This window comes from Ictidomys tridecemlineatus, chromosome 13 (genome assembly GCF_052094955.1).
Source record: "Ictidomys tridecemlineatus isolate mIctTri1 chromosome 13, mIctTri1.hap1, whole genome shotgun sequence".
Classification (NCBI taxonomy): Eukaryota; Metazoa; Chordata; class Mammalia; order Rodentia; family Sciuridae; genus Ictidomys; species Ictidomys tridecemlineatus.
Genome location: NC_135489.1, coordinates 89,122,905 through 89,145,927, shown reverse-complemented (window position 1 = coordinate 89,145,927; position 23,023 = coordinate 89,122,905). Strand labels below are relative to the sequence as shown.

At 54.0% G+C, this 23,023-nt stretch overlaps 1 protein-coding gene and 2 long non-coding RNA genes across 7 annotated transcripts in view; 1 reads left to right on the top strand and 2 right to left on the bottom strand.

Moving 5' to 3' along the window:
• Rab31 (RAB31, member RAS oncogene family) overlaps positions 1–23,023 on the top strand; it is an 87,662-nt gene that overhangs the window by 59,788 nt on the left and 4,851 nt on the right. For 2 of the 5 annotated variants that reach the window (XM_078030450.1, XM_078030448.1), the window contains exons 4-7: positions 2,838–2,909; positions 4,154–4,260; positions 16,978–17,087; positions 19,828–19,932. In XM_078030450.1, coding sequence (XP_077886576.1) covers positions 2,838–2,909; positions 4,154–4,260; positions 16,978–17,087; positions 19,828–19,932 — 394 coding nt within the window. Of the gene's footprint in view, positions 1–1,993; positions 2,133–2,837; positions 2,910–4,153; positions 4,261–16,977; positions 17,088–19,827; positions 19,933–23,023 lie in introns of those variants that run through there. The other 3 variants (XM_078030452.1, XM_078030449.1, XM_078030451.1) reach the window with 3 other exon arrangements.
• On the bottom strand, positions 8,017–10,590 carry LOC144369969 (uncharacterized). The gene is made up of 2 exons (XR_013429850.1): positions 9,004–10,590; positions 8,017–8,869 (listed from the first exon to the last, which is right to left on the bottom strand). It is a non-coding gene; the product is annotated as an uncharacterized LOC144369969 (long non-coding RNA).
• Positions 15,776–17,055, bottom strand: LOC144369968 (uncharacterized). The gene is made up of 2 exons (XR_013429849.1): positions 16,933–17,055; positions 15,776–16,305 (listed from the first exon to the last, which is right to left on the bottom strand). It is a non-coding gene; the product is annotated as an uncharacterized LOC144369968 (long non-coding RNA).

Here is a 23,023-nt window from a genome sequence, read left to right as displayed (position 1 = left end):
GGAAATGTAGTGGTCATCCACCACCGTGCACTCCTGACCACAGGAGCATGCTGCCATGAGATTTCTGATGCCACCAACCTGCACTGAAGGGTTCTTGCCTCAAGTGGACAGGGTGGTCTGAGGGTTAGGGGGTCTACTGAGTCTCGTGTGCACCATGCAGCTGAGCCCTATGTGTGTACATGTGTGTGTGTGCGTGCGTGTGTGAGTGCGTGTGTGCGTGCTCACACATGCAGGCAGGTGTGGGACAGGAAGAAGTGAGTATGTTGTAAGTGTGGCAGTCGGAAGAGAAGGCTGGGCAGCTGGCTTTGCCCAGAGCCCCTGGTCCTTGTGCCATGAGTGAGCGCTGTCACAGAGCTGGAAGAACCAGGCTGTCGTTGCTGACCCCATTTCCATTTGACAAGATTTGAAAACCAAGACAGAGCCAGGCCAGGCCTGGGACTGTCTCAGAGCCCCCTTCCTGTCAGGCTGTGCTCTAAGGTGGCTCTAAGCACTGCAGGTTCCTGGGTGTTGATGTGGACAACCTGAAACAAGGCATAGGAGGTGCTGGGAACTCAGAATCAAGACCAAGAGGGACAGGTGCCTTCACGGCAGGCTGGGCCGCCCCTTATGTGCCCATGGTTCCCCATGTACCTCCGGGGCAGCAGCACTATGTCTCGTGTCTCTCAAGCCCATTTGCCAAGAAACCTTTTCCCCAAAAAGCGCCTGAAGGCCTCGATGCCCATAGTGGACGCTGGGAGTCACTGAATGATGCCATCTCGCCCACATGCCATCGAGTGTTCTTCTGGAACCTGGGCTTGATGGTTCTCTGGTGTCCCGTGCTGTGGTCCACTAGAACCACATTCCCACTCCTGGTGGCCAGGCCTTGAGGTTGGCGAGGAGAGTGAGTCATGGTGCCCTTGTGAGGGCTCTGTGTCCTCGAGAGGCCCAGCGCTGAGTCAGTGTGTGGACGCTTATGAGGCCACGCCCATCTGTCCTCTGCCCTGCTGGAGGTGGGTCTGAGTGCCCCAAAGGCCCTGTGTGGGAGGCTGGGTCCCCAGAGTGGTGCTCTGGGGAGGAGGTGGGGCTTTGCGGGAGGCCTTTCAGGTTGTCGGGGACGTGCCCTTGGTGGGGAGACAGGCCCTGGTCCCCCACTTTTCCTGTCTGTTGCTGCCTGGCTCACGGTGAGCGGAACTTCGCCATGATGTGCTGCCCAGAGCATCGGGGTGACCCCCAACGGACTGACGCTGCTCGGATGCACACCAGAATAAGCCTGCTGTCTTCCTGAGTTGGTCACGGCAGGCATTTCATGACAGTGATGCAGAGCTGACACATAGCCCCCCGTGAGCACTGTCCAGGGAGCTGGAGTGCTTGCCCCCCCCCCCCCTTACAGAGGGACACCCCTGGCAGACCCCTTCCTCCGTATGGTTAAGAGCCACTGAGGACGTGGACACCCGCTCTTTTGAAGACGAGCATTGCCTTTCACAATTCCCCGGCTGCTTCTAAACAATTAAATGGGCCACAGAGTGACTTGAGCCCTGGAGTCTGGTCTCAGAGGTGTGTCGTTGGTAACTGGGGAAGAAAGGATTTTGAACTGACATCTATTGGGCTGATTCTCCAACATCCTTTCAGTGAGATTTTAAAACAGAGCTTTGTTAGCCTCCTGGGATCCTGACCTTCATTTCTAGCCGAGTCTTTCTGCCAGCGTCCCCTGGGTCCTAGTCCTGACCCTGCGGAAGTCACGTGGCGTCGTGGGGCATTCGGAGGCTGACGCTGGGGCATCTGCTTTATGTGTGTGGAAAGTGTGTGCCAGGAGTGAGTCATCGTTTTGTCCCCCACAAACATTACCCTTGGTCAGTGCATTATTGACTTCTGGAAGTGAGATGGGAACTTCTAACTCATTAAAACCCCCACGTCCCCGGCAATAAAGCCCTCTAAGTGGCTGAGCCAGCAGATTGATTTCAAAGTGATTCCGTTTGGAGGAAGGAAGGAATGAGTAATGCCTCCTTTGCCACCGAGTCTTCAATCATTCATGAGGCCTGTGCCCCGCCTGCTCGAGGAGGCCGGGTGGAAGGGAGCTCCGTCCACCTCAGGCCACCGCCGCCTGGCTCCCCGGGAGCTTTGAGAAATGAAGTTTGCACGACTCTCTTCCTAAGGTGGAGGCTATTTTGAAAACCATGGGCATTTTGTCGGGTGTGACACGTGGATCTCAGGCCACCTAGGCGTACACCGTGGGAGCCTTGCAATTGCAGCAGGCACACTTGAGTGGCATCATTGGGCTTGGAAAGACCCGTGGCAGACAGTTGCCTCCTCCCGAGAGTTTTGGGGTGGTATTTGTTGGACCGAGGAGCTGGCAGGGCCAGGGCCAGCAAGCAGAGACACTACTTGGGGCTGCCCCGGCCACCGGCTCTGCAAGGTTCAGCCGTGTCTCCAGCGTGCTCTTTCCCTCCCTGGGGACATGTATTTTCTTGCTGCTATGTAATCTCCTGGGATTGCCCGGGGATGTCCACGTCCTCAGTGGCTCTTAACCACAGCTGTCCAGCATACGGAGGAAGGGGTCTGCCTGGGGTGTCCCTCTGTAAGGGGGGGGGCGGTCAAGCACTCCAGCTCCCTGGACAGTGCTCACCGGGGGATATTTGTCAGCTCTGCATCACTGTCTTGAAATGCCTGTTGGGCTTTGGGTTTTGCACTCTTGAGGAGGTTTCATGGTCTGGAAACTGCAAGCCTGTGTGTGGGGGTGAGGGGAGGAAAGTTAACAGGAGCCCTGGAAGAATTCCAAGAGGAGTTTGCAGACCCTGCGGGGACAACAGTGGAAGCACACGTTGATGTCGGTGGTCTAACGTCTGTCTGTGTCCTTGCAGTTCCATTCCCTGGCGCCCATGTACTACCGAGGGTCGGCCGCTGCCGTGATCGTGTACGACATCACCAAACAGGTGAGAGCGCCAAGGACCAGGGGCTCTTGTGGTGACATCCCTGTCTCGGGGGACCCCAGCAGAGCTGGCACTGTTGAGTCTTGCCAGGAGCCTGGGATGAGGCCTCCTAGTGGGTGGTCAAGGTGGTGACATACTCCTTGAGCGTATGTCACCCGTACCTGATGAAGCGTCTCAGACTTACCTCTAAATCAGACCACAGAGAACCTCCCTTTCTAAACACTGGACCGTCCACTTGTAGATATTGTCCCCAGATCTTGTCTGCTGACATTGCCTCCAGAGTGTCAGCATTTTAAGAAAAAGTTTCTCTCTCAGCTCTGCTTCACTAAGTCTGCATACTTATTTTCTGGTAGCGTTTTGATCGTGCTCCTTGAAATGCCAAGGGCACAGGCGCACGCAGGTGCGTGTGCTGTGTTTGTGTACAGTTGTCACCCCGTCTCTAGTTTCAGTCACCCAAGGTCAACTGCCATCAGAAAATAGGAAGTGGAAAATTCCAGAAAGACATTTCCTAAGTTTCAATGACTTCCATTGCACTGCACGGTCATGATCATCCCATGCTGTTGTGAATTTATAAATCAAACGTCGTCATGCACATGTAGGTGGAGGAAAATCAGGGTGAACACTGGGGCTTGGGACTACACTCTGTCAGGTATCCACTGAGGATCTTGGGGTGCATCCCCCACAGATGAGGGCAGTGTGTGCAGAATTCAGGGGCATGTAGTTTGGCAGCATTTTCCCCGATTTCCGGACAATTGGATCATGACTTCTTCAACTTCACTTCAACCCTGAAGTGCCACTCAGTGTGCATGGCCCTTGCTCTAGTAACACTGTGCTGTCCTGAGATCTGACCCCTCTCCTGTGACCTGAGGGACGGTGGTGAAGGCCCGCGCAGGCAAGCGGGCTCCTCCACCAGAGTCAAGGCCGCAGCTGTTTGTCGGTGCAGGGGCAGAACATGAGGCCTCACACCCCAGGCAGGCTCTCCCTGGGAGCCACCTCCCAGCCCCGAGAGCGTTAAATCTAGGCTATTTATAGAAAAACGACTACAGTGATTTTCTGAACCTCACCAGGTGTTAATTCTGGAGAAAGGAAAACTGCCATAGACTGTTTAGGAATCACGTAGCTAATGTTGACTATGAGAGTTTCTTAAAAACGTTGGTCTCCTCTAAATTATGGGGAGATGGTGTTTGTCCTTGGCCAAATGTCACATTGGTGGGTTGGCTCAACAACTGCCTTGTGCTCTGGTCTAGGATTCATTCCACACGCTGAAGAAATGGGTGAAGGAACTGAAGGAACATGGCCCAGAACGCATCGTGGTGGCCATCGCGGGGAACAAGTGTGACCTCTCAGACATCAGGTGAGCCGGCTCAAGCCTGTGCACAGGGCTGGCCCTTTGCCCTCCTCCCTGCCTGGCTGGGGGTTCTGGCCTCCCCGGGTGATGACACAGTTGATAGCTACTCACTTGTGGTGGTCAATGTGGTCAAGGAGAATTGATGCAAATCTGACAGCCAGGAGATGAGGAATGTTAAAATCCAAACCATGTGGAGCGCGGTGTAATCCTAGTGACTCGGGAGGCTGAGGCAGGAGGATCACAAGTTTGAGGCCAGTCTCTGCAACTTAGTGAGGCCCTAACCAATTCAGTAAGACCCTGTTTTGTAAATAAAATATAAAAAGGACTGGGGATGTGGCTCAGTGGTTCAGCACCCCTGGGTTTAATCCCTAGTACAAAAAAAAATCCAAACCAATAATCCATATGCAGCACAGTCACATGCCTGACCCCAGGTATCTCTGTAGTGTTTTGTTGACGTTTTTATTGCTACGATCTCCATTACTATTCTCATTCCCACTAACAATTTTAGCAACACGTTCATATGGAAAATGAGCATTTGAATTCTTAATACTTTCCGTAGCATCCATGCCTGTTTTAATTCTGGATTTTAACCTAAGCATATAGTCTGGTCCACAGAACATTGCTGTGGGGTTCGGAGGTCTGGCTCTGGGGCATTTCCTAGGAGCACAGCTTACGCGATGGCCCCCCGTGACGTGGGTCCTGTAGCTTCCTTTGCCTGGTGCTTGCTGTGTTAGAATACCTGAGGCTGGGCACTATAAAGAGGCTTATTAAGCTTTGTCTGGAGGTTCAAGAACGTGACAGTGGTGTCCTGGCAAGTGTCCCGTGGCTGTTGCATAACATAAAGGGACTAGCTGTGTGCAGAAGGGTCACTTGGTGACACAGGAGCCACGCAGAGCTGGGGCCAGTTTCTCTCTTCACAGCCCTAACCCTGCGGGAGCTGGCTGAAGGTGCAGTGGGGCACTCCATTCACCCCTCCCTGGGGTGGTGCCCACCGTCAGTCAGCCTCGCCTCTGAAGGGTCCCACAGCTCAGCACCCCCACATGGGGACTGTGCCCCTGGGGCACACGCAGTCACATCCACACCAGAGCACACAGAGAGGGGTGCAGGGACCCAGTCCACACAGCTGGAGTTTGAAGTGGCTCCCTCTAGCCTAGTGAGTGAGCTGTTTAATTATCTGAATGGGATTAAGAAAGGCCGAGCAGTGGTCTTCGGTCTTCAGTGGTCACAGTCCACGGTCTTCAGTGGGTGCCTGAAGCTGTAGGTGGTATTTCTCTATTTCTCCTATCTATACATCCTCTGGGAAAGCTTATTTACAAAGCACAGCAGAGGACCCTAACCACGGATAGAAACGAAATGCAACCATCATAACCTGTAATAAAAGTTATTCAAATGTAAACCATTTTTTCCTGGAATTTTCCACTTAATGTTTTTGAACCCACTGAGGGGGGCAGGGGGGTCTGCTGCATTGGACTGCGGGGTCCCCATTCCTGATCTAATTTCAGGATGTCCAGTGGTCTATTTTCACAAGGACAGTTATGTCAGGCTTCTGGTTTTGCTAATCCAAATTTGACCAAACCAGAGTTAAATAAGCAATGAAAATGGATCTTGCAAAGGTCTGTATCAAGGCATTTGACAAATTGCTCGGCGGCTTTGGGATTTCAGAAGCCTTATATCACGTTGCATCTTGTTGGTTTATAGTAATAGCCATAAACCCACTTAATTGTCTGTTTTCCTGGGGGTTGGACGATCCTCAAGCTCCCTGGACTGAGTTCAGATGTCTGCCGTCTTTGCTGTGATCCGGAAAGGCTGCCCGGCCCCCACCTGCAGGATCACTTTCCGCTCACCCTGGGAGCAGGGCAGGGCAGTGGCCTCGGCTGGAGCAGGGTCCAGTGGAAATAGTTCCCAGAGGAATGGCCTTGGTGAGGGCTCGTGGTTATGTAGAGCTGGCGTCCAGTTGAAATGGGCATTTGCCGGCCAGCAACATCTGCCTGGGGCAGCGGGGCTGCCTTTACCTCTGGTGGCCAGGACGCCCAGCCTTGGTCTCCAGAGATCCTGGCTTGGTATTCTCTGGTTCAAGTTCAAAATATTGAAGCAGTTAAGAGGCCCCTGCGGCTCAGGGAGGGCTCTGTCACAGGGTGGCTCCTCAACCAGGGAGACGGGCCTTGCCACCAGCACTGTGGACACTCACCTCTTAGCCAAGGCTGCCCTGTGAGCACTGGCATTGTGCCCTCCTCTGCGGCATTCTGGTGCCCAGCGGATTCCTGCCTGGGCGGTTGTCAGGATCCCTGGCTGACACGACCCACCGCCTCACTCCCGACTGGAGATGCACTCACAACCCAGGTCCTGTGCGAGAACCCAAGGCCACCCAGTCTTGCCTTCAGGGGCGACGTCAGGGCTGCTGATCCACAGCCCACAGTCCCAGGTAGTGCCCTTTCTGCCAGGTCTCGCACTGACCTCTTGTCAGGCACAAAACCATTTTAGATGGCATTTGTTTTTGGCTCATGCAGCAAGGAAATCACTCTGTGATTCTCCTTCAACCTCTGATTAGGTCAACCAGAAAGTCTAGTTTGATCCTTGTACCTTTAAACAATATTACCTGCAAACAATAAGTTAAATTGAAATGGTTTATGAACCACAAAATCCATAAAATTCTAAGTGTGTGGCTCAGTAAGTTCAGTACTCACAGAGGTGATTCTAGAACCTTCCCATCACCCTACAAAGAGTGTCACGCCTATTGGTTGAGTCACAGGCACCAGGACAGCTGAGCACTGAGAGGACGCAGAATGGAGGACCCCGCGTCCCGTAGCCAGGCGCACTGTGGTAGCCAGGAGCAACCGAGGCAGTGTGCGAAGAGGCCCTGGGATAGCACGGAAGTGACCCTGCATAGCTGCGCTCAGCTGGCTGACAGAGGAGGGACGGGGAGGAAGGCAGGAGAGCCTTTCCCACAGGGAGCTCCAGTGGTCCAATTTCACAGGCAAAATGAAAACAAATGCCAATCTATGGGTCATGGATTTTAATGTAAAACCACAAAACTTTCAGAAAAACTCCTAAGAGAAATTAGGATCTAAGACTAAAGAGTCTTTTTTTTTTAATATTTATATCTTAGTTGTAAATGGACACAATACCTTTATTTTATTTCTTATGTGATGCTGAGAATTGAACCCAGGGCCTCGCATGTGCTAGGCGAGTGCTCTACTGCTGAGCCACAACCTCAGCCCAGGCTAAAGAGTCCTGAGACTTAACACCAGCAACATGCCCTTGCCAGGTGATAGGACTGTACAGAACTTGACACCCACCAGTGGACACAAGGAAACCTGGGAAGACAGCACGGGACAGGGTCTCAGTGCTGACATCTTTTCTTGATGGTTTTGTGAAATGTGACCCTGTTGGGAAACGGCAAAAGTGCAAGGAATCTCTTGGTATTATTTTTGATAGCTGCTTGTGCATCTATATTGCCTCACTAAAAATTCAATGAATAAAAAGTTTATTTAGATAAGATAGTAAATGTTGGAACAGTGGTTTGTGTGGTATGTCTACATATGCCTGTTACATACACACCCTTGTACATACAGCAAAACTCAGAGGGGCTGTTGCCGGGTTTCTGTTCTCGAGACTAAAAGGCACAAGGATCACTCCAGGAAAACTGGGCTAACTGGGCTGCACAAAATAACCACACAAGAGACACAAATACCTTTTTGTTTGAGTCGCTGTGACAGGCTCCTCTGACCTTAAGGGTCCGCAGGAAGAGAGAGAGCGAGAGCACGCGCTGACCCCTTTTATTGAGGAGAAGCTATTCAAATGAGGCAAGGGTCAGGTTTCAGGGGGCTGAGTCTATCTTCATGATGTCCACTGTCAGCAGGTTGACTGACACCTGGGTGAGCCACACCCAAGGGCACAGTAAGAGAAGGGACACACCCAAGGCACTTCCACGGAAGATTCTATCCTAAACAGGGCAAGGGGTTATATTACAAAGGAACAGGTGAAGGTAGCTTCATTCATGGGGCTGTAGCAAGACACACCCATGCACGAGACACAGTCCCTCAAACCCAAGAAGGATGGGGAGAGTTCTGCCACATTCCTGTGACTGAGCGCCTCAGCACCCAGCCAGGGAGTATGACCCAGTCACGTGCAAGGTTGGTCTCCCACAGGCTGTGTTCCCCTGAAGTTTTGTGAACACATTGAGCCAAGCTCACACACCAGTGTGCAAAGGAAACCCAGGAGAAGGCTATGACACTCCCTCCAGGAGCGGGACATGGCTCAATGGTTCAGTGCTTGCTAGGCTGGCCCTGGCTTGGTCCTCAGCACTGCAAAACAAACAAACAGAAACCCAAGGCAGCAACCAAAGCCTCCCACCCAGGCAACAGGAGGCCCGCCCTACGGTCTCTGCCCCAAACACAGGAGATGGGAATATTCCAGGAAAAGGTGGGGCCTGTGAGCCAAAGGGCCTCTGTCCGTCGTGCGTCCCACGCAGGACAGGGGCGATGGCCAGCTGGTCTGTCTGCTGCAGACCTCCCCTGGCCTGGGTTTTCTGGGGAGTCAGCCAAGTCTGCAAACCTCCCAGGCTTCATTCAGAGCTTGACCTTCTTTTCCTCTAATCCCCAAATGCTTTGCTCTCCTGTAATTCCCAGAAAACAGTATTTTCATCAGGGGTTGCAAGGGACTCGTGTGTGTGTGTGTGTGTGTGTGTGTGTGTGTGTGTGTGTGTGTGAGAGAGAGAGAGAGAGAGAGAGAGAGAGAGAGAGATCTCACCCAGCAGGCTCTAATGGCACAAGTCTGTCAGCTGTGGGAGGAGCTCTGCCGCCGAGTGACAGGTTCTGGGACAGGAGTGGAGCAGCCTCTGAACCGGGCTCCACTGTTGGAGGCATCTGAGAGCACAGTGCCGGGCAGAGAAGGAGCCCGCTCAGGGGTCAGTGTGCATCATGTGCTTGCTCCAGAGGACACAGGTGGAGGGGCCTCTCTCCCAGCTGCTGGGCCAGCGGTGATTAGATCTCAGAACCTGGAGACTTGTGTGTGCATAGAGCCGACAGGGAGCAGACAGGAGCTGGCACTGCTCCGCCGGCCTGTCTCGCTCCCTGCCCGCAGCGTGGCCAGGGGTCTCATAGGAAAAAAGCCTCTCAGAAGGGCTGGGAGCCTTGTCCTGGGCCTGGCAGGAAAGTGGGGCAATCGAGTGCTGAGAGAGAAGAAATGGGTGACCTTGCCTCTGGGCTTTAGAAGGTTCATTAACTTCCGAATCCACAGGCCACTTGTTAAAAGTTCCAGGATCCAGCTCCAGAAGCTGTCACTCACACAAGAGGGAGGCAGGGAACTCAGCCATTTTTAGTGATCCTTCGACAAGTGTCCACAGATGGGACCAGACGCGGAGAGCATTGCCTTAGGTGAGAGGAGTGGGTGGGAGAGAGAAGGAGGCCGTCCCAGATCTAGCCCAGCTCTGCCAGGGGCTCTGACTGCAGGCCCCACTGCCTGCCCTTCAGACCCCGGGAGAACTGAAGCAGGCCAGCACTGTCCATGCCCACAGCAGGAGGACAGCCCAGCTGCCCCGCCCCTCTTCCTGGGGCTCTCACCTCGATGGCCCTCAGGGGAACCAGCCGGGCCGGTCTGCCTGCCTCTGTCAGGATGAGGCCCTGCAGGCTGCAGCCGACACCCAGCCCCTCCCTGGTTGTCTTGGGCACAGGCAAGGGATTAGGGTCACCTGGCCGTGCAGTGTCCATGAAGGGGCAGCAGGTACTTCAGGAAACATCTGCTCGGATTGTCAGAGGGCCAGGACCTCCAGTGTCGGGTCAAAGAAGGGGCAGCCTCTCCCTACCCAAGCCTTCAGCAGAATGACCCCTCACCCTTCCTCTGGGGTCAAGGTCGACTCTGTGAGCAAGGCTCCACTCATAGCCGCCACCACAGTCCGTCTCCTGGGGAAACTGCTGCCCAGCCCTCCTGGAGCAGGCCTGTCCCTGTGCCCAGGCTTGGCCTCATCTCCTTGGGTCCACACCCTGCGCCGGGCCTTCTGGACTTCCAGGTGTGGGCTCTTCCTTGGGGCACTGGCCTTTGTCCAGTGGATGCTCCTGGGAGCAGCTCGTCACACTCAGGGTCTGTGGGCACTTCCTGGTTCCGTAGCATTGGGCTGCGAGTCAGGAGGGGTGAGGGAGGGTGCAGGAGACGGCCAGTGGAGGGCATCAAGCCTTGTTTGTTCTGTCTTCCCGGGGGAGTGGGGAAGGTCTCCCAGCAAGGCTATGGGCGGAGCTGGTCCTCCTGGGCAGCCTTGCCGGTGGGTAGCCCTCTGCCAGGACCCGAGCTCCCAGCAAAGGCAGCCCAGGAGGCCCGGCGGACACCGGTCTGGCCTCTTCCCTGAGGAGTGGACTCGTGGTCTAGGGACTTATGTCAGCACTGGGGTGTCTCTAGCTCTAAGGGGGGACCCTTGGGGTGCTGTCCCTGAGTGGAGAATGTCCCTCCTGGACTGGAGGCTGTGGCCAGCCGAGGGCAGGGAGAAGGGGCTTTGTCCCACCATCCCTCGGTCATTCAGTCAGGAAACCTGTTTCTGTGGCTCAATAACAAGAAAAGAAGAGAAGGACCTTTTTTTTTTTTGGTACCAGGGATCGGACTCGGGGGTGCTTGACCACTGAGCCACACCCCCAGCCCTATTTTGTATTTTATTAGGGACAGGGTCTCACTGAGTTGTTCACCACCTCGATGAATTGCCGAGGCTGGCTTTGAACTCGTGATCCTCCTGCCCCCGACCTCCCAAGCCCCTGGGATCACAGACGTGCGCCCCTGTGCCTGGCTGGAGGGAAGCAGCTTTGGGAGGAGGTGGAGCAGGGGGTGAACATGGTACGTGTGATCGGGAGGGTCGTCGCCCTGCTGGCTGAGAGGTTAGGAAGGGCACAGGGAATGGGTCTCCAGTGGCCACTGTGCTGGACAGGAGGGCTCCTGCCCCTGCTTCCCCTTCACTCAGAACGGTGGCAGCTGTTGCTACCTGTTGGGCACCGTCTCCTCCAGAGCCTGTGGGGCCCTGGGCTCCTGATGCTTCAGGAGACACCGCTAGTTGGAGGACACCCATTTGCCAGCCTTTTGGCGGGCAGTGAAAACTGTCTGGATTCCTGGGGGCTGTGCAGCTAACCCCGGGCAGCACCTCTGTTGCTCCACATTTGGGAGTGATGCTACATTTTCAACAGATTAAAAACATTTTTGGAAATACACATTTTTTTTAGCGGAAAATAAGAATTATATTGCTTTCACTTGACTCCAAAATGTATTCCAGTCTTGGGAGTGGGCTAAAAAATGGACATAGGAAAATTTTTATTACTAATTACACAAACCAAATAACAGAATTTGAGATGCTGGATAATAAAGATCTGATGTATCCCAAATGTTAGAAAGTACGCGTTGGAGCACGTCGCGGCTGACCACTGGTCTGGAGGCCGCGTCACGGCACATGGCGCTTTCTTCTGTGACACTGAGGCACCAGGTGGAGAGTGGCCCGCTCCTGCCTGCCCCAATGCCCTGCCCAAGCTGGGTGCCCCTGCTGCTTTCCAGGTCGGGGAGGGCACCAAGGCTGCTCCTGTGCCCCGCGTTAGCCACGAGGAAACCAAGCCCAGAGCACCTGGGGGGAGGGGCAGTCATGTGTTCCAGAGCCTGCGATCTTGACCTTCCTGCCAGCCTGCGTCTCATAAGAAATAAAGTACAAATGGGACCCATGACCAGCAGTAATCCCCAAGCCAGCAAGAGGGGAAACGGAGCCCGTCTGATCCTGCTGGGGGTTTGGAGCTCCCTGCTCTGTCCAGGATTCTCTGGCCTCTTCAGGACCAGCCTAAACTTCTGCCTGGAGAAAGGCTGTTAAGGAGCCAAGGAACGGCCAAGGCCCCCAAGAGAACCCTGTTTTACGTTCATGGAATCCTGCACGATTCCAAATGCTGGTGTTTTCCATGAGAAACAGGCCATACAGGCCTGAGACCAGAACCTGACACCAGGGCGGGGCTGTGGTCAGCAGCTCCCACACAGGGTGTTAAGCAGGCAGGACTCGTGGGAACCGACCTTCTTCCGGGCACCCAGGACAGGTGAAGGGCTCAGATGATTGAGGTGGGTCATTGTCCAGTCAGACTGTTTCTGTGAAGGTAGTAATTATTCTTTGTTCTTTAAAAGAAAACCATTTCAGTTGTCATTCCACTGGTGGGTAAACCAGTTCATGTCGTAAGCACTAGCATTTTTAGCAGAGATTTGGTTCTTCTCAGTTGCCTCAACCCTGTGTTAGTTACACAAATGTTTTTTGCATATTTAGGGACAATACAGGCTGGCGGGAGCGTAGTGAGCTCTGACTGCCCACCGGGTGGGTGCTGGGGAGGGAAGGCTGGGAGGCCCTGCATGGGGTCCCCTAACCTGCCTCTGAACACTCGACTCTGATGGGATGCTGTGGACGACTCCCAAGGTGTCAGGCTGCAGTACCTTAAGCCAGTGGGATGGTTTTGATGGACAAGGGTCCCACTGGGCACTCAGCTGTCTCTGCTCACTGTGACCGTGTTGCGCAGGCTGGCTTGGCCAGTCTGTTAAACTTGACCTTGAACAGGGCTGTGCCTGGGAGAGAGTGAAAGCACAGGGGGAGTTTTAAAGGAGGCGTTCTGTCATGTTCCAGGAGAGAGGCGGAATGTAAGTGCCTAGCCACTGCCAGGATGGAACTCTGGAAGTGTGACATACTGCTGGAAGCCACCAGATCTGTCTTGGGAAAGGCTCAAGTGCATTGTCCTTGCATTCTTCTGCCTGCAAAATGGGGCTGAGCAGCAGATGCCTCGCCGTGTCCTTCACAGAGTTGCCTTGGCTCAGAGGTCCAAACTCTCGATTCACAGGGTCCGGTTACTAGTGGGTAGAGTGCAGACTTCATCAGACCCGACACTTTGCAGTCCACCCCCTTAGTGGGCAGCGGGTGGGAGCTGCTGGAATGTGGGGCTTGCCCTTGAGAAGTCTGATGGGGTAGTTCAGGAGCACCAGATCCTCATGCCTAGCCAGCCCCAGATAACTGCTGGCACAGGTGGTCAGTGTACTCGCTCTGGGAAACCAGGCCCCAGGCTGTCTAGAAGGCTGAGTCCAGGAGGACTGCAGGGTCCTGGTCTTCCTCTGTCCATCTCCTTGTTCTTAGTATCCAGGTGTTTTGTTTTTTAACTTGGGTGTTTGATTTTCTGGGAAAAACAAGGACTTTTCTGCGTGTTCCAAGGTACCTGGAAGCATCTTGGCAGAAGTGGGCACTGCAGTGAACCCTGCGAGCTCTGGCGTTGCGAGGCCCTGCCACTGCTGGGTGGAGTCCTCTGCACGCTGTGGCTGGCGGGCAGCGAAGCTCCCTCTTGGCCAGTCTACGTGAGGTCCTTGTTTTCGTGGGAATTTCCTTAATTGCTAGCCGGGTTAGTAAAACCAAGATTATCCTGAATATCTGTTGGAATAGAGCATCTGCTCTTTACCTACACACAAACCAACTTGAAAAAACATTAGAAATTAAGCTTTTCATGACACCAGTAATACAAATTTATAATACCCAATGATCAATTATTGGCATGTATATAGTATAAAATTTTTTGAAGACTTGCAAATCTTAGGAATGAATTTAGCAAGAAATGAGCCAAATCTAAATAGATAAAACTTTCCCATAGGGCATAAAAGAAGCCTTCAGTGGAAATGGGTACCTCTTCCTTGGATAGGACACTGGAGTATTGTAAAAATGTCCATCTGCTCTAATTGATGTGTGAATCTGCTAAGGTATCCATCAAATAACAAAAATGACTCTTGTAAAAGAGGTTTTGTAGAACGATCCTAAAATTCAGGTAGAAAACTAAACATAGTGTTGAAGGGGAACTTATCCCTTCAGGTTCAGTAGTAAATTATTGACAGCGCTGCCCAGACCGGACCAAAGGATCGGCAAACAGCCCGGAGGACCAAGAGGTGAGGAGAAATAGACAGGGAAATTAGTTTATGATAAAGATGATACTTAAATCAGTGGATGATTAGCTAGTCACAGGTGAAAAATCAGACAAGATAAATTCAAAATGGAATAAAGATTCAGATGTCAAATAACAAAACCATTAAAGTCGGAGAAGACAGGCGAACTGCAGAGTTGAGCTTGGACGAGGGTGACCCTGCACCATGACCTCAGTCAGACCCAGGACCACAGAAGCCACTGAGGAAAGTGGTGACATTGACAAGATAGAGGCTTCCCTGTGGCAAAAAATACCCAAACAAGGTCCTGAGACAAAGGACAGGCTGGAAGGGTGTGGAAAGGCACCTTCACGGATCAGGAAAGGGCCTCCAGAGTGGGTGGCTCACTCCAGGGGTCGCGGGGCTCCCCTGCTCCCCACCACCCTGGGGTCGCTCCGAATGGACTTCAGAGTTTTCTAATCAAGAAAAGATTTGAGAACATGAGGCTGCTTCCTCTTGGGGTCCTTTGTGGAAGCCAGCGTGCTTGGCAAGTTGGCTGGCAGTTCTTGCCCCTGTGTGGCAGAGTAGCAGGGACCCAGATGAGCCCTCCTGGGGCATAAGGTGGCAGTGGACTCCGAGGAACCCGATAGCCCCCGTTCTCTGCCACGCAGGTCTGCCCAAGTCTTGGCTTTTGTGGGAGGGCGCAGGAGCCAGCGCCTGCTGACTCGGCTCTGCCAAGGTCTACTTGAGAAACGCTGACATGGGGCCTCCCCTGTGGCAGGGCCTCTACTGTGGGCAGGGCCTCCTGCGGCAGTTCACAGTGCCCCCTCTCTTGGCACAAGGCGGTCCTACAGTCGTCAACCACCCGCTGGCACGAGTGGGGGCCTGGGACCTGGGGAAGTGCATGAGGAGGACGCTCAGTGGAGGAGGGGCTTTCCCTGGTCAGCACTTGGGGCCTGAGCCTGGCCACCTCCCCAGTCAGGTTCTTACCTAGGCGGCCTGTGCCTGCCCCTGACCTCACCCCAGTGCTGGACAGCGTCTTGCTGGTGGATGGAGTGGAAGGAGCTTGGTAGGGCTGAAGCAGCCTTATTCCACCCGTAACCCAGCGGGCGGACGCTCCTCCTGGGGCACCGGCTTCCTTCCTGCAGCCATGGTGCAGGAGGAAGGGAACTTGAGCTGGCCTGCTGTTAGGATGTGTCAGCTGCAAGCTGCAGGGGACACCCATGCACAGCCCAAGGACCCTGGGGCAGCACAGGCCTGTCGAACCTCCTAGAGCCCCTATTCCTCCCAACATGGTGTCCAGTGCCTGTGCCTGACCGAATTCCAGCACCAGCTGCCCAGGGTGGGAGCAGACCTCACAGGTCGAGGGCTCGGTCCCACCAGGTGGCCCCTATTTCCAATGTTCAGGAACTTTCTGCTCTGCCACAGCGAGGAAGCACTGGCAGACTCCCGTGTGGTCACTGCTTGGCTGTTGTGATGGAGGGACTCTCACTGGCCCTCCTGACTCTCAGTAACCGCCGGCTCCTCAAGTGTTTCCACAGCCGGAACTGTGGCCTGGTGATGTCGCGCAGTGGTGAGGCCCAGGGTCGAAACCTCCATCACAGGAAGCCAACCAACAAAGACCAAAGGACACCGAGGATTAGAGTTCCGCAGATCCTTAGTGGCTTTATTTGCCATGCCCGAGTCGGGCGGGTGTTTGGACTGTAGTGATTTGGAATGCCTGCCCACCCCGGGGCAGTTACACCCTGCCAGGGACAAGGAGGTGAGGCCAGGTCTGCCTCAGTGGCCACAGGGCAGACTCTACAGCCTTCTCTGGCTGAGACCTGGAAAGTTCTCTTCTCGTATGATTGGGGTCCGTAAGGAATCTGAGGGCCGATGCAGAATCTTCTCAGTAACTTTATACACCAGTCGAGACCACGTCTGCGGCCTTTGAAGGCAGGGAGAGGAGGGTCGGGGTGCCGTCCCTGAGTCCCTGCCCCGTTCTGGCTTGGTGTCTGCCCTGTCTCCTTCCCACCTTTGATGGTACCCGGGGCTGGGTGCTTGCTCCCCCCACCCCCACTCCGCTCAGCTGTCAAGGTCACCCGTGAGGTGACTCCTCCAGGGCTTCTTCCCAAGTCAGAAGACACGATATTCGGGATCTGCAGCTGGTCAAATTCGTGGACTCAGAACCTGTGGAGGGAGGCACAGCTGTGTGGAGTGGGTGCATGGGCACCAGTGGTGATGTTCTGATGTCAAATCACGGAACAGGAAAGGGAAACTGAGGCCAATCTGCCTTGGCCAGTGTGGTGCTGGTGTGACAGCAGGCCCCAGACCCATCCATTGAACAGGGACCCAGCAGCTCTCAACTCAGGGGCCCGGGAAGTTCCACATCAGGACACCAGCAGGTCTGGGAATTCTGCCTTCAAAATGCACCCTGAATGCTTTGTCCCCTTAAGGAAATCCTTCCTTTTCACAGATGGAAGGTCCAAGAGGCAAAAGGGACCCAAATCACCCTCTTACAGAGGCATTAATCCCAGCAGTCAGGGTGGGACCCCAGGGCCTAATCTCCTCATGAAGTCCCCACCTCGTAGCTTTGCTGTCATCATGGCTGAATTTCAGCGTGAGTTTTGCAGGGGACAGACATTCAGACCACAGCACAGCCCTGGCTCTGAAGGCTGAAATGTACACCGCCACCCTCTCAGCCATTTCCCCCTGAACTTGTTCTGCTGGGGACAAGGAGCACTGGTCCAACGTGCCTCCCACCTGCTAGGTGATTGTCATTCTGTAGGGAAACCAAGCTGTTCCCTTGAGCAGTACCTGGGGTCACCTGCGTTCATTCCCTCTGGGTTTGCCCTCTTCCAGGGAGGTCCCCCTGAAGGATGCGAAGGAGTACGCCGAATCCATAGGTGCCATCGTGGTCGAGACCAGTGCGAAGAACGCCATTAACATCGAGGAGCTCTTTCAAGGAATCAGTAAGTACCTGAAACCGTGTTTTCAGCCGAGCTGGCGTTCGGTGCTGGAGGAGCCAGGATCCACCGTGTAGAGCTAGCTCCCAGGCAGCCCCTCGCTCTATTGAGCGGATCTGATGCTCTGCAGATGAAGCCCACAGCTGGGCACCTGTCAGAACCCACATCTGCTGTGCCCCTCGGTTTTGTTTCCATAATTCTGTGCTTTGGCCTGTTCACCTACGTGTTGTGAATTCAAAGGAAGTAGCCCTGTTTCCAAAGTCAAATGCATATTAATTTAAAGGTATGTGTTGATCGCATTTTATGTTGGCACCTTTAGGAAACGAAACACGAAACAGAACCCTGAGGTCTAAAAGTTCCGGTGGCCGGCTAAACCCGCTAATTCTAGGTGAACAAAATGAGGGAAACTTCTAGTCATTTCTTTTGCCTGTTCATTGTCCACAAAAAATAACATCTGCATCCCACATGACCTGAACCTGGGCGTGAGCAGAGAGTCACTCTGTAAAGATCTTCCTCAGCGGATGTGCTGGTTCCTGGGAGGGGACAGCCCACCTGGTCCCCTGCGCTTCTCTTTCTTGTGATGGTTTCCCATGATAACCTCTCCAAGAGCTGCTTCCCCGCTGACCTCCCCACTCACCTGTCTGCAGTGGCAGGTCCACCTTCCTCAACTCTGTTCCTGACATTCTGTTCTGGCTCCTGCCACAGAAGTACCTGCTGATAGGGGGGTGGGGATACTGAACTCTGGGCGATGCCCTGGCCCGGGGGCAGTCAGCAGTGTGGGCAGGGAGGCTGGGCAAGGCCACACTTGGGAAAGGCTGGCACCTCTGTCCCAGTACCCTCCTTAGGAAAAGCTGTGCCCTGAACAGTTGGCAGCTGACCTCAAACATCTTGGCACCAGGAGTTCCAGAAGGGAAGCCCAGTGTCTGCCTCTCCTCCGAGGCCTGCTGTCTAAGGCACAGAAGGCCCTCGCCCTTGGACAGATGCCATTCCCGCTTACTGGTTTGGAACCATGACTTTGGCCTCTGAGAACTCACAGCAGGGAAGCTCCTGTTTGTTTACCTCAGCTGGACAGAGAACTCACTGGAGATGGGCTCTAAGCCCTGTCCCTTCCACCGTGTGAAGAGTGCCACCAAGCCACCCCTGCAGCCACCGCCTCCCCTCCCGACTTGAGAAGGATTCGGTCCTGCTGTTATTCCACACTCGGCAGAACAACGTCCAGCTCACTGGCCGCAGGGTTGAGCTCTGGTTAGCAGAGGCTGTGCTGGGGACCCCAGTTCTCACACTCTGACTCCTGATGGGCAGTGGTGGTTCTCTGCACATGTGTCCCTCAGGGGGACATCTCAGAGTGTCCCCAAGAGCGAGCTGCTTCTTCCTGGTGGCCTTAGGCTTTTCTGGCATATTCAGCTGTTGGCATTTTGCTTTCCGGGTGGTTCTACTGAATGACCTGCTGCTGGGACATTACACCAGTCATTTGCACAGTTATTATCTTTCCCCCAGCGTGAGCCCTGCTCAGAGGGTAGCAGCAGTGCCCAGTCACAGAAGCCCAGGGCTTTGTGCACCTTGAATTCACCTTGAGATTTCTGCAGGAGCTCAGAGACTTTCTGAGATTTGTGAAAGTCACTACTAAAGTAAAAGTTAAACAAGGACCTCAAAGAGAACGAGCCTAAGTGGCAAGTGTTAATCTACTAACTTGCAAGATGTTTTTGGTGTGGTTCAGCCATTATGCATTCCTTCCTATGTTTTGCTGAAGGCACTGGGTAATTATGGCTTCAAAGTAACTGATTCCTTTATAAGCCATTGATTGAATACCTGTACCCTCGTCCTCTGCGTCAGATCAACACTTGCTTGTTTCTGTGTTATTAAGACTTTAGTTATAGTGGCCTCGACAGTGAGCTCACAGATGCATAGTCCATGGCAGAACCTGTCTGCCCAGGTGTTTCCCTACCAGCCCACCTGGGTACTCATCCGTCTACCATCTCTATCTGTCCTTCTCTTCATTTTTCTCTCTCTCTCTCTCCTGTTTCTAAGTCTCTATTCATCTATGTATCTGTTTCTGCCTGTCCCTACCTCTTCATTATCTCTATCATCCCTCTTCATCCATCTCTGTCTACCCGTCCATCCCTGTTCACCTGTCTCTGCTGCCCATCCGTCTGTGCATCTGTCCCTATCCATGCTTCCCTCCTCCCCAACCCCCTCCCACCCTCCCCCCACCCCCTGCAGCAGTGCAGTGGCCAGAGTGTTGGCTATTTTAAATCCACAGGAGGCTTGAAACCCCCTAGGGGGTCACTGTGGTTTAGAGCATGAGAATTTGTGTTGGGGGGAGCAATGCAGAGATTGAACCCAGGGGCACTTTCCCACTGAGCCCCACCCCAGCTTCCCCTTTTCTCTAAATTTTAAGTCAGGGCAGCTCTGGAGGCTGAGGCAGGAGGATCTGAGACCCTGCCTCTAAATAAAATATTAAAAAGGGCCGGGATGTGGCTCAGTGGTTAAGTACCCTGGGGTTTAATCCTTGGTACCAAAAAAAAAAAAAAAAGAAAAAAAAAAACCCTTTTATATTAGAGCAGGCAGCTGTTGATGAAGGCGTGCTTAGTAGGTAAGGGGCAAGGCAAGGACGAGGACCGCCCATCTTTGCTGTCAAAAAAAAACTAATTTAGCAGCTGCAGCCACAGGAGATCTGTGTGAAATAAGGCCATTGGGGCTGTGAGCAAATGGATACAAAAACCCTAAGCAGCCTTCCTTTTATCAGCAGTTCTAAAGAGGACGTCGGTCAGGTGTGCAAAACAGTGCAGTCAGTTGTCCTTTATTATCGGAGGGAGTTGGTTCCAGGACCCCAGGATGGCGAGATCTGCAGGTACTCGTGTCCCTTATTCAGATGGCATCGTATTTGCATATAGCACATGCACAGTTAAAAGCACCTTCCTGTGTCCTTTAAATCGTCTCTGGATGACTCGAGACACCTAATAGGGTCAAGGCAGTGTTCACGGTGCTTGACTGTGTTGCCTGGGGAACACCTGGGAACACTGACGAGCTGAGGACACAGTACCCGAGAGTGAGGGTGTCCCGTCTGTTGTCTGACTTCAACGGCTCATAATTGTCCTGGGCAGCCTGGTGGCACTGGAGTCTGTGCGAGTCAGGAAGCGTGTACGTCCCACACGCGGGGGTGAGTTTTGTCCTCTGGGCCATCAGACTGGTGTTGTGCAGAATGGATGCCGTGTGGCCTTGCTGAGCTCCTCCTTTCCTTTCTTGGCCACATACCAGTTCACGGTCTTGGTAAGCCACAGTGGTTCACCTGTTTGCCTGCCATGTGCCCCGGTTGCTCTCTGGCTGCTGTGAGCACCTGTGCCAGGCTCACGGGGCTGAACACCTGAGAGGGAGTGGCCCGCGTGGCCGACTTTGTGCAGCTGCCTTTCCAGGAGGCTGCCACACTGTCTCCAGGGCTGTCCCCATCTTCTGTCACCATCTCCAGTCACTCCACACCCTAGCCTCACTGGGTACCCAAGATGTCAGCCATTATAAAGAGAGTAAGGTGGCACAGCAGCTTGGGAGGCTGAGGCAGGAGGATCTCCAGCTCAAAGCCAGCCTCCATAACTTAGGAAGGCCCTAAGCACCTCATGGAGACTCTGTCTCCAAATAAAATATAAACAAGGGATGGGGATGTGACTCCATGGTTAGGTGTCCCTGGGTTCAATCCCCTGTACAGAAAGAGAGAGAGAGAGAGAGAGAGAGAGAGAGAGAGAGAGAGAGAGAGAGAGAGAGAAGGAGGAGGAGGAGGAGGAGGAGGAGGAGGAGGAGGAGAGGGTGGTGTCTCAGTGTGGTCTTAGTTTGTTTTCCTAAAGACTAGTGAGATCTGGATGATTTGGTGACACGTCCTTCAAATCTTGCCACTTGGAGCCCAAGGCGGTGCCCCATGCCTGCAGTCCTGGCTGTTTGGAAGCCCAGGCAGGAGGACCCCTTGAGTTCAGGGTTCCAGATGAGCCTGGGCAATGTGGTGAGACCCCAAACCAGAGAGTGGCAGACCTGCACGGGCCCTCTGCCGTCTGCTTGTTGAGTCTCGGGGTCATCTACAGATTGGGGTAGACCTTATTTGTCAGGCGTCTGGTTTCCGGATACTTCCTCCCAGGCTTGTCCTCTCGTTTCAGGGGGTCCTTTGAAGAGCAGGAGTTTTATTTTTTTCTGAGATGGGGTCAGACTCCTGGGCCTCAGCCAGGGTGTCCTCCGGCCTCAGCCTCCCCGTTCTGACCCCGGGCCATCCTGCCCAGCACAGCTTTTAATTTTTCTCAACACTTTCCTCTTTCACTTATGTTTTTTTGTTTCTTTTGATTTTTAATTGTTAGAAAATTGAAAGGATATATCCAGACAGTTGAATATTACTCGTGGATAAAAGGAAATGAGTGATCACGCCATGCAGGAAACCTTAAATGCGTTTTGCTCACTCAGAGAAGACGATCTGACAAGGCTGCATGTGGACAGTTCCCAGTGCATGACATTCTGGAGAAGGCAATGGGGACAGTGGGAAGATCAGTGGCTGCCAAAGCTCTGTGGGGGGACGGAGGGGAGGGCCAGGCCACAGCCTTTCTGTAGGATATTACGAGGTGGACACAGGCAGAGAGAGCCCATGCAGGCTGGGCTTTCGTTACCAGCACCGTGTTAATATTGGCTTAACTAACGAACGCCCCACACCTCGTGTCCTGTGTGGCCCCTTCTGCACTTGTAGGGTGGTAACCCATGACCATAAGCCCCTGCAGCATGCGAAAGTCCCTCTCGACCTGGAGAGGTGTGAGGGTCATTATCAAGGTAAGGAGGGCAAGTCCTAGGAAACCAGACTCGGTGACTCACTGGGTGACTCAGAAAATCAGGGTCAATAATGGGAGCTGGACGCAAATGGCCGCCCAGCTAACCAAACAAGGGGGCCCAGCCAGCTGATGCTGGGGTGTGAGGAAGGAGAGGACCAGATCAGCAAGCCCTGGGGAGGACTTGGGCCTGGGCCCAGAACGCTGGGCCTCCCGTGGGGCTGAAGCCTCTGCTGCTGGGCACAGGCTTCGTTTCCTGCAGCGTGTAAGTGCCTATGCTGTGGTGAGAGGCACGAGGCAATCTGTAGGTGTGGGTTTGTCCTTCCTGAGCACGCTTTTGTCTAGACTGTTAACTGACGGGAAAACTGGACTTCAAAAACGCGTCCTCAGCCTCTCCCAGAGACTCCCCCACAGCACAAACCACTTTAAGAGGAAACTCTGGCCTGGGATTCATGTTAGAACGGCTTGTTTCGGAAGTCGCCCAGACGGAGGACGTGGCCCAAGTCAGAGACATCCCAATGGAGCTCAGAGCCTTCTCAGTGGCTGGCGGCTCCTTGTGCCGCCCTGTGCCGACGTTAGCAGCCTTCCCAGGGCTTGCCTCTTCTGTGGGCCACCCAGGGGCCACTCACATGCTGTTTGCATCCTCCTCTGAGTGCAGGCCTCCCTGCGGCCACTGCTCTCTGTCCTCTCTGTCCTCTCTGTCCTCTCCGCTGGCTCCGTTGGAGGTGGGAGTGTGGCCCCCACCCTGGGCCGTGCTCTGCAGGTAGCAGGGTGGGTCCCATTCTGCTGATCCCTAGGAGGACCCTGGGCCTGGCCAGGAGGCACGAGGCGTTTCCCCAGGCAGAGACCAGGAGCGGGCCAGGGCCTGGCGGTCACCTCCTTCCTACCATGTGTGTGTGCAGCCTCGCGGGGCTGGCACTCTGTCACGCTCTGGCTCAGAGGCTTAAGGACCTGGCCCAGGTTCTCCCACTGGAACGCTGACTCCCAAATTGCCAAACATTTTTTACCTGGGGAGAAAAACCAGAGTCCAAGCGAGGAAGCCACCGTCATTCTTTGGAGACACACACAGTAGATCTGCCTTGTCCACGGTCTCAGTCACCCACGTCATCTGCCATCTGAAAATATGAAGTGGAAAATCCTAGAGAAATTCCC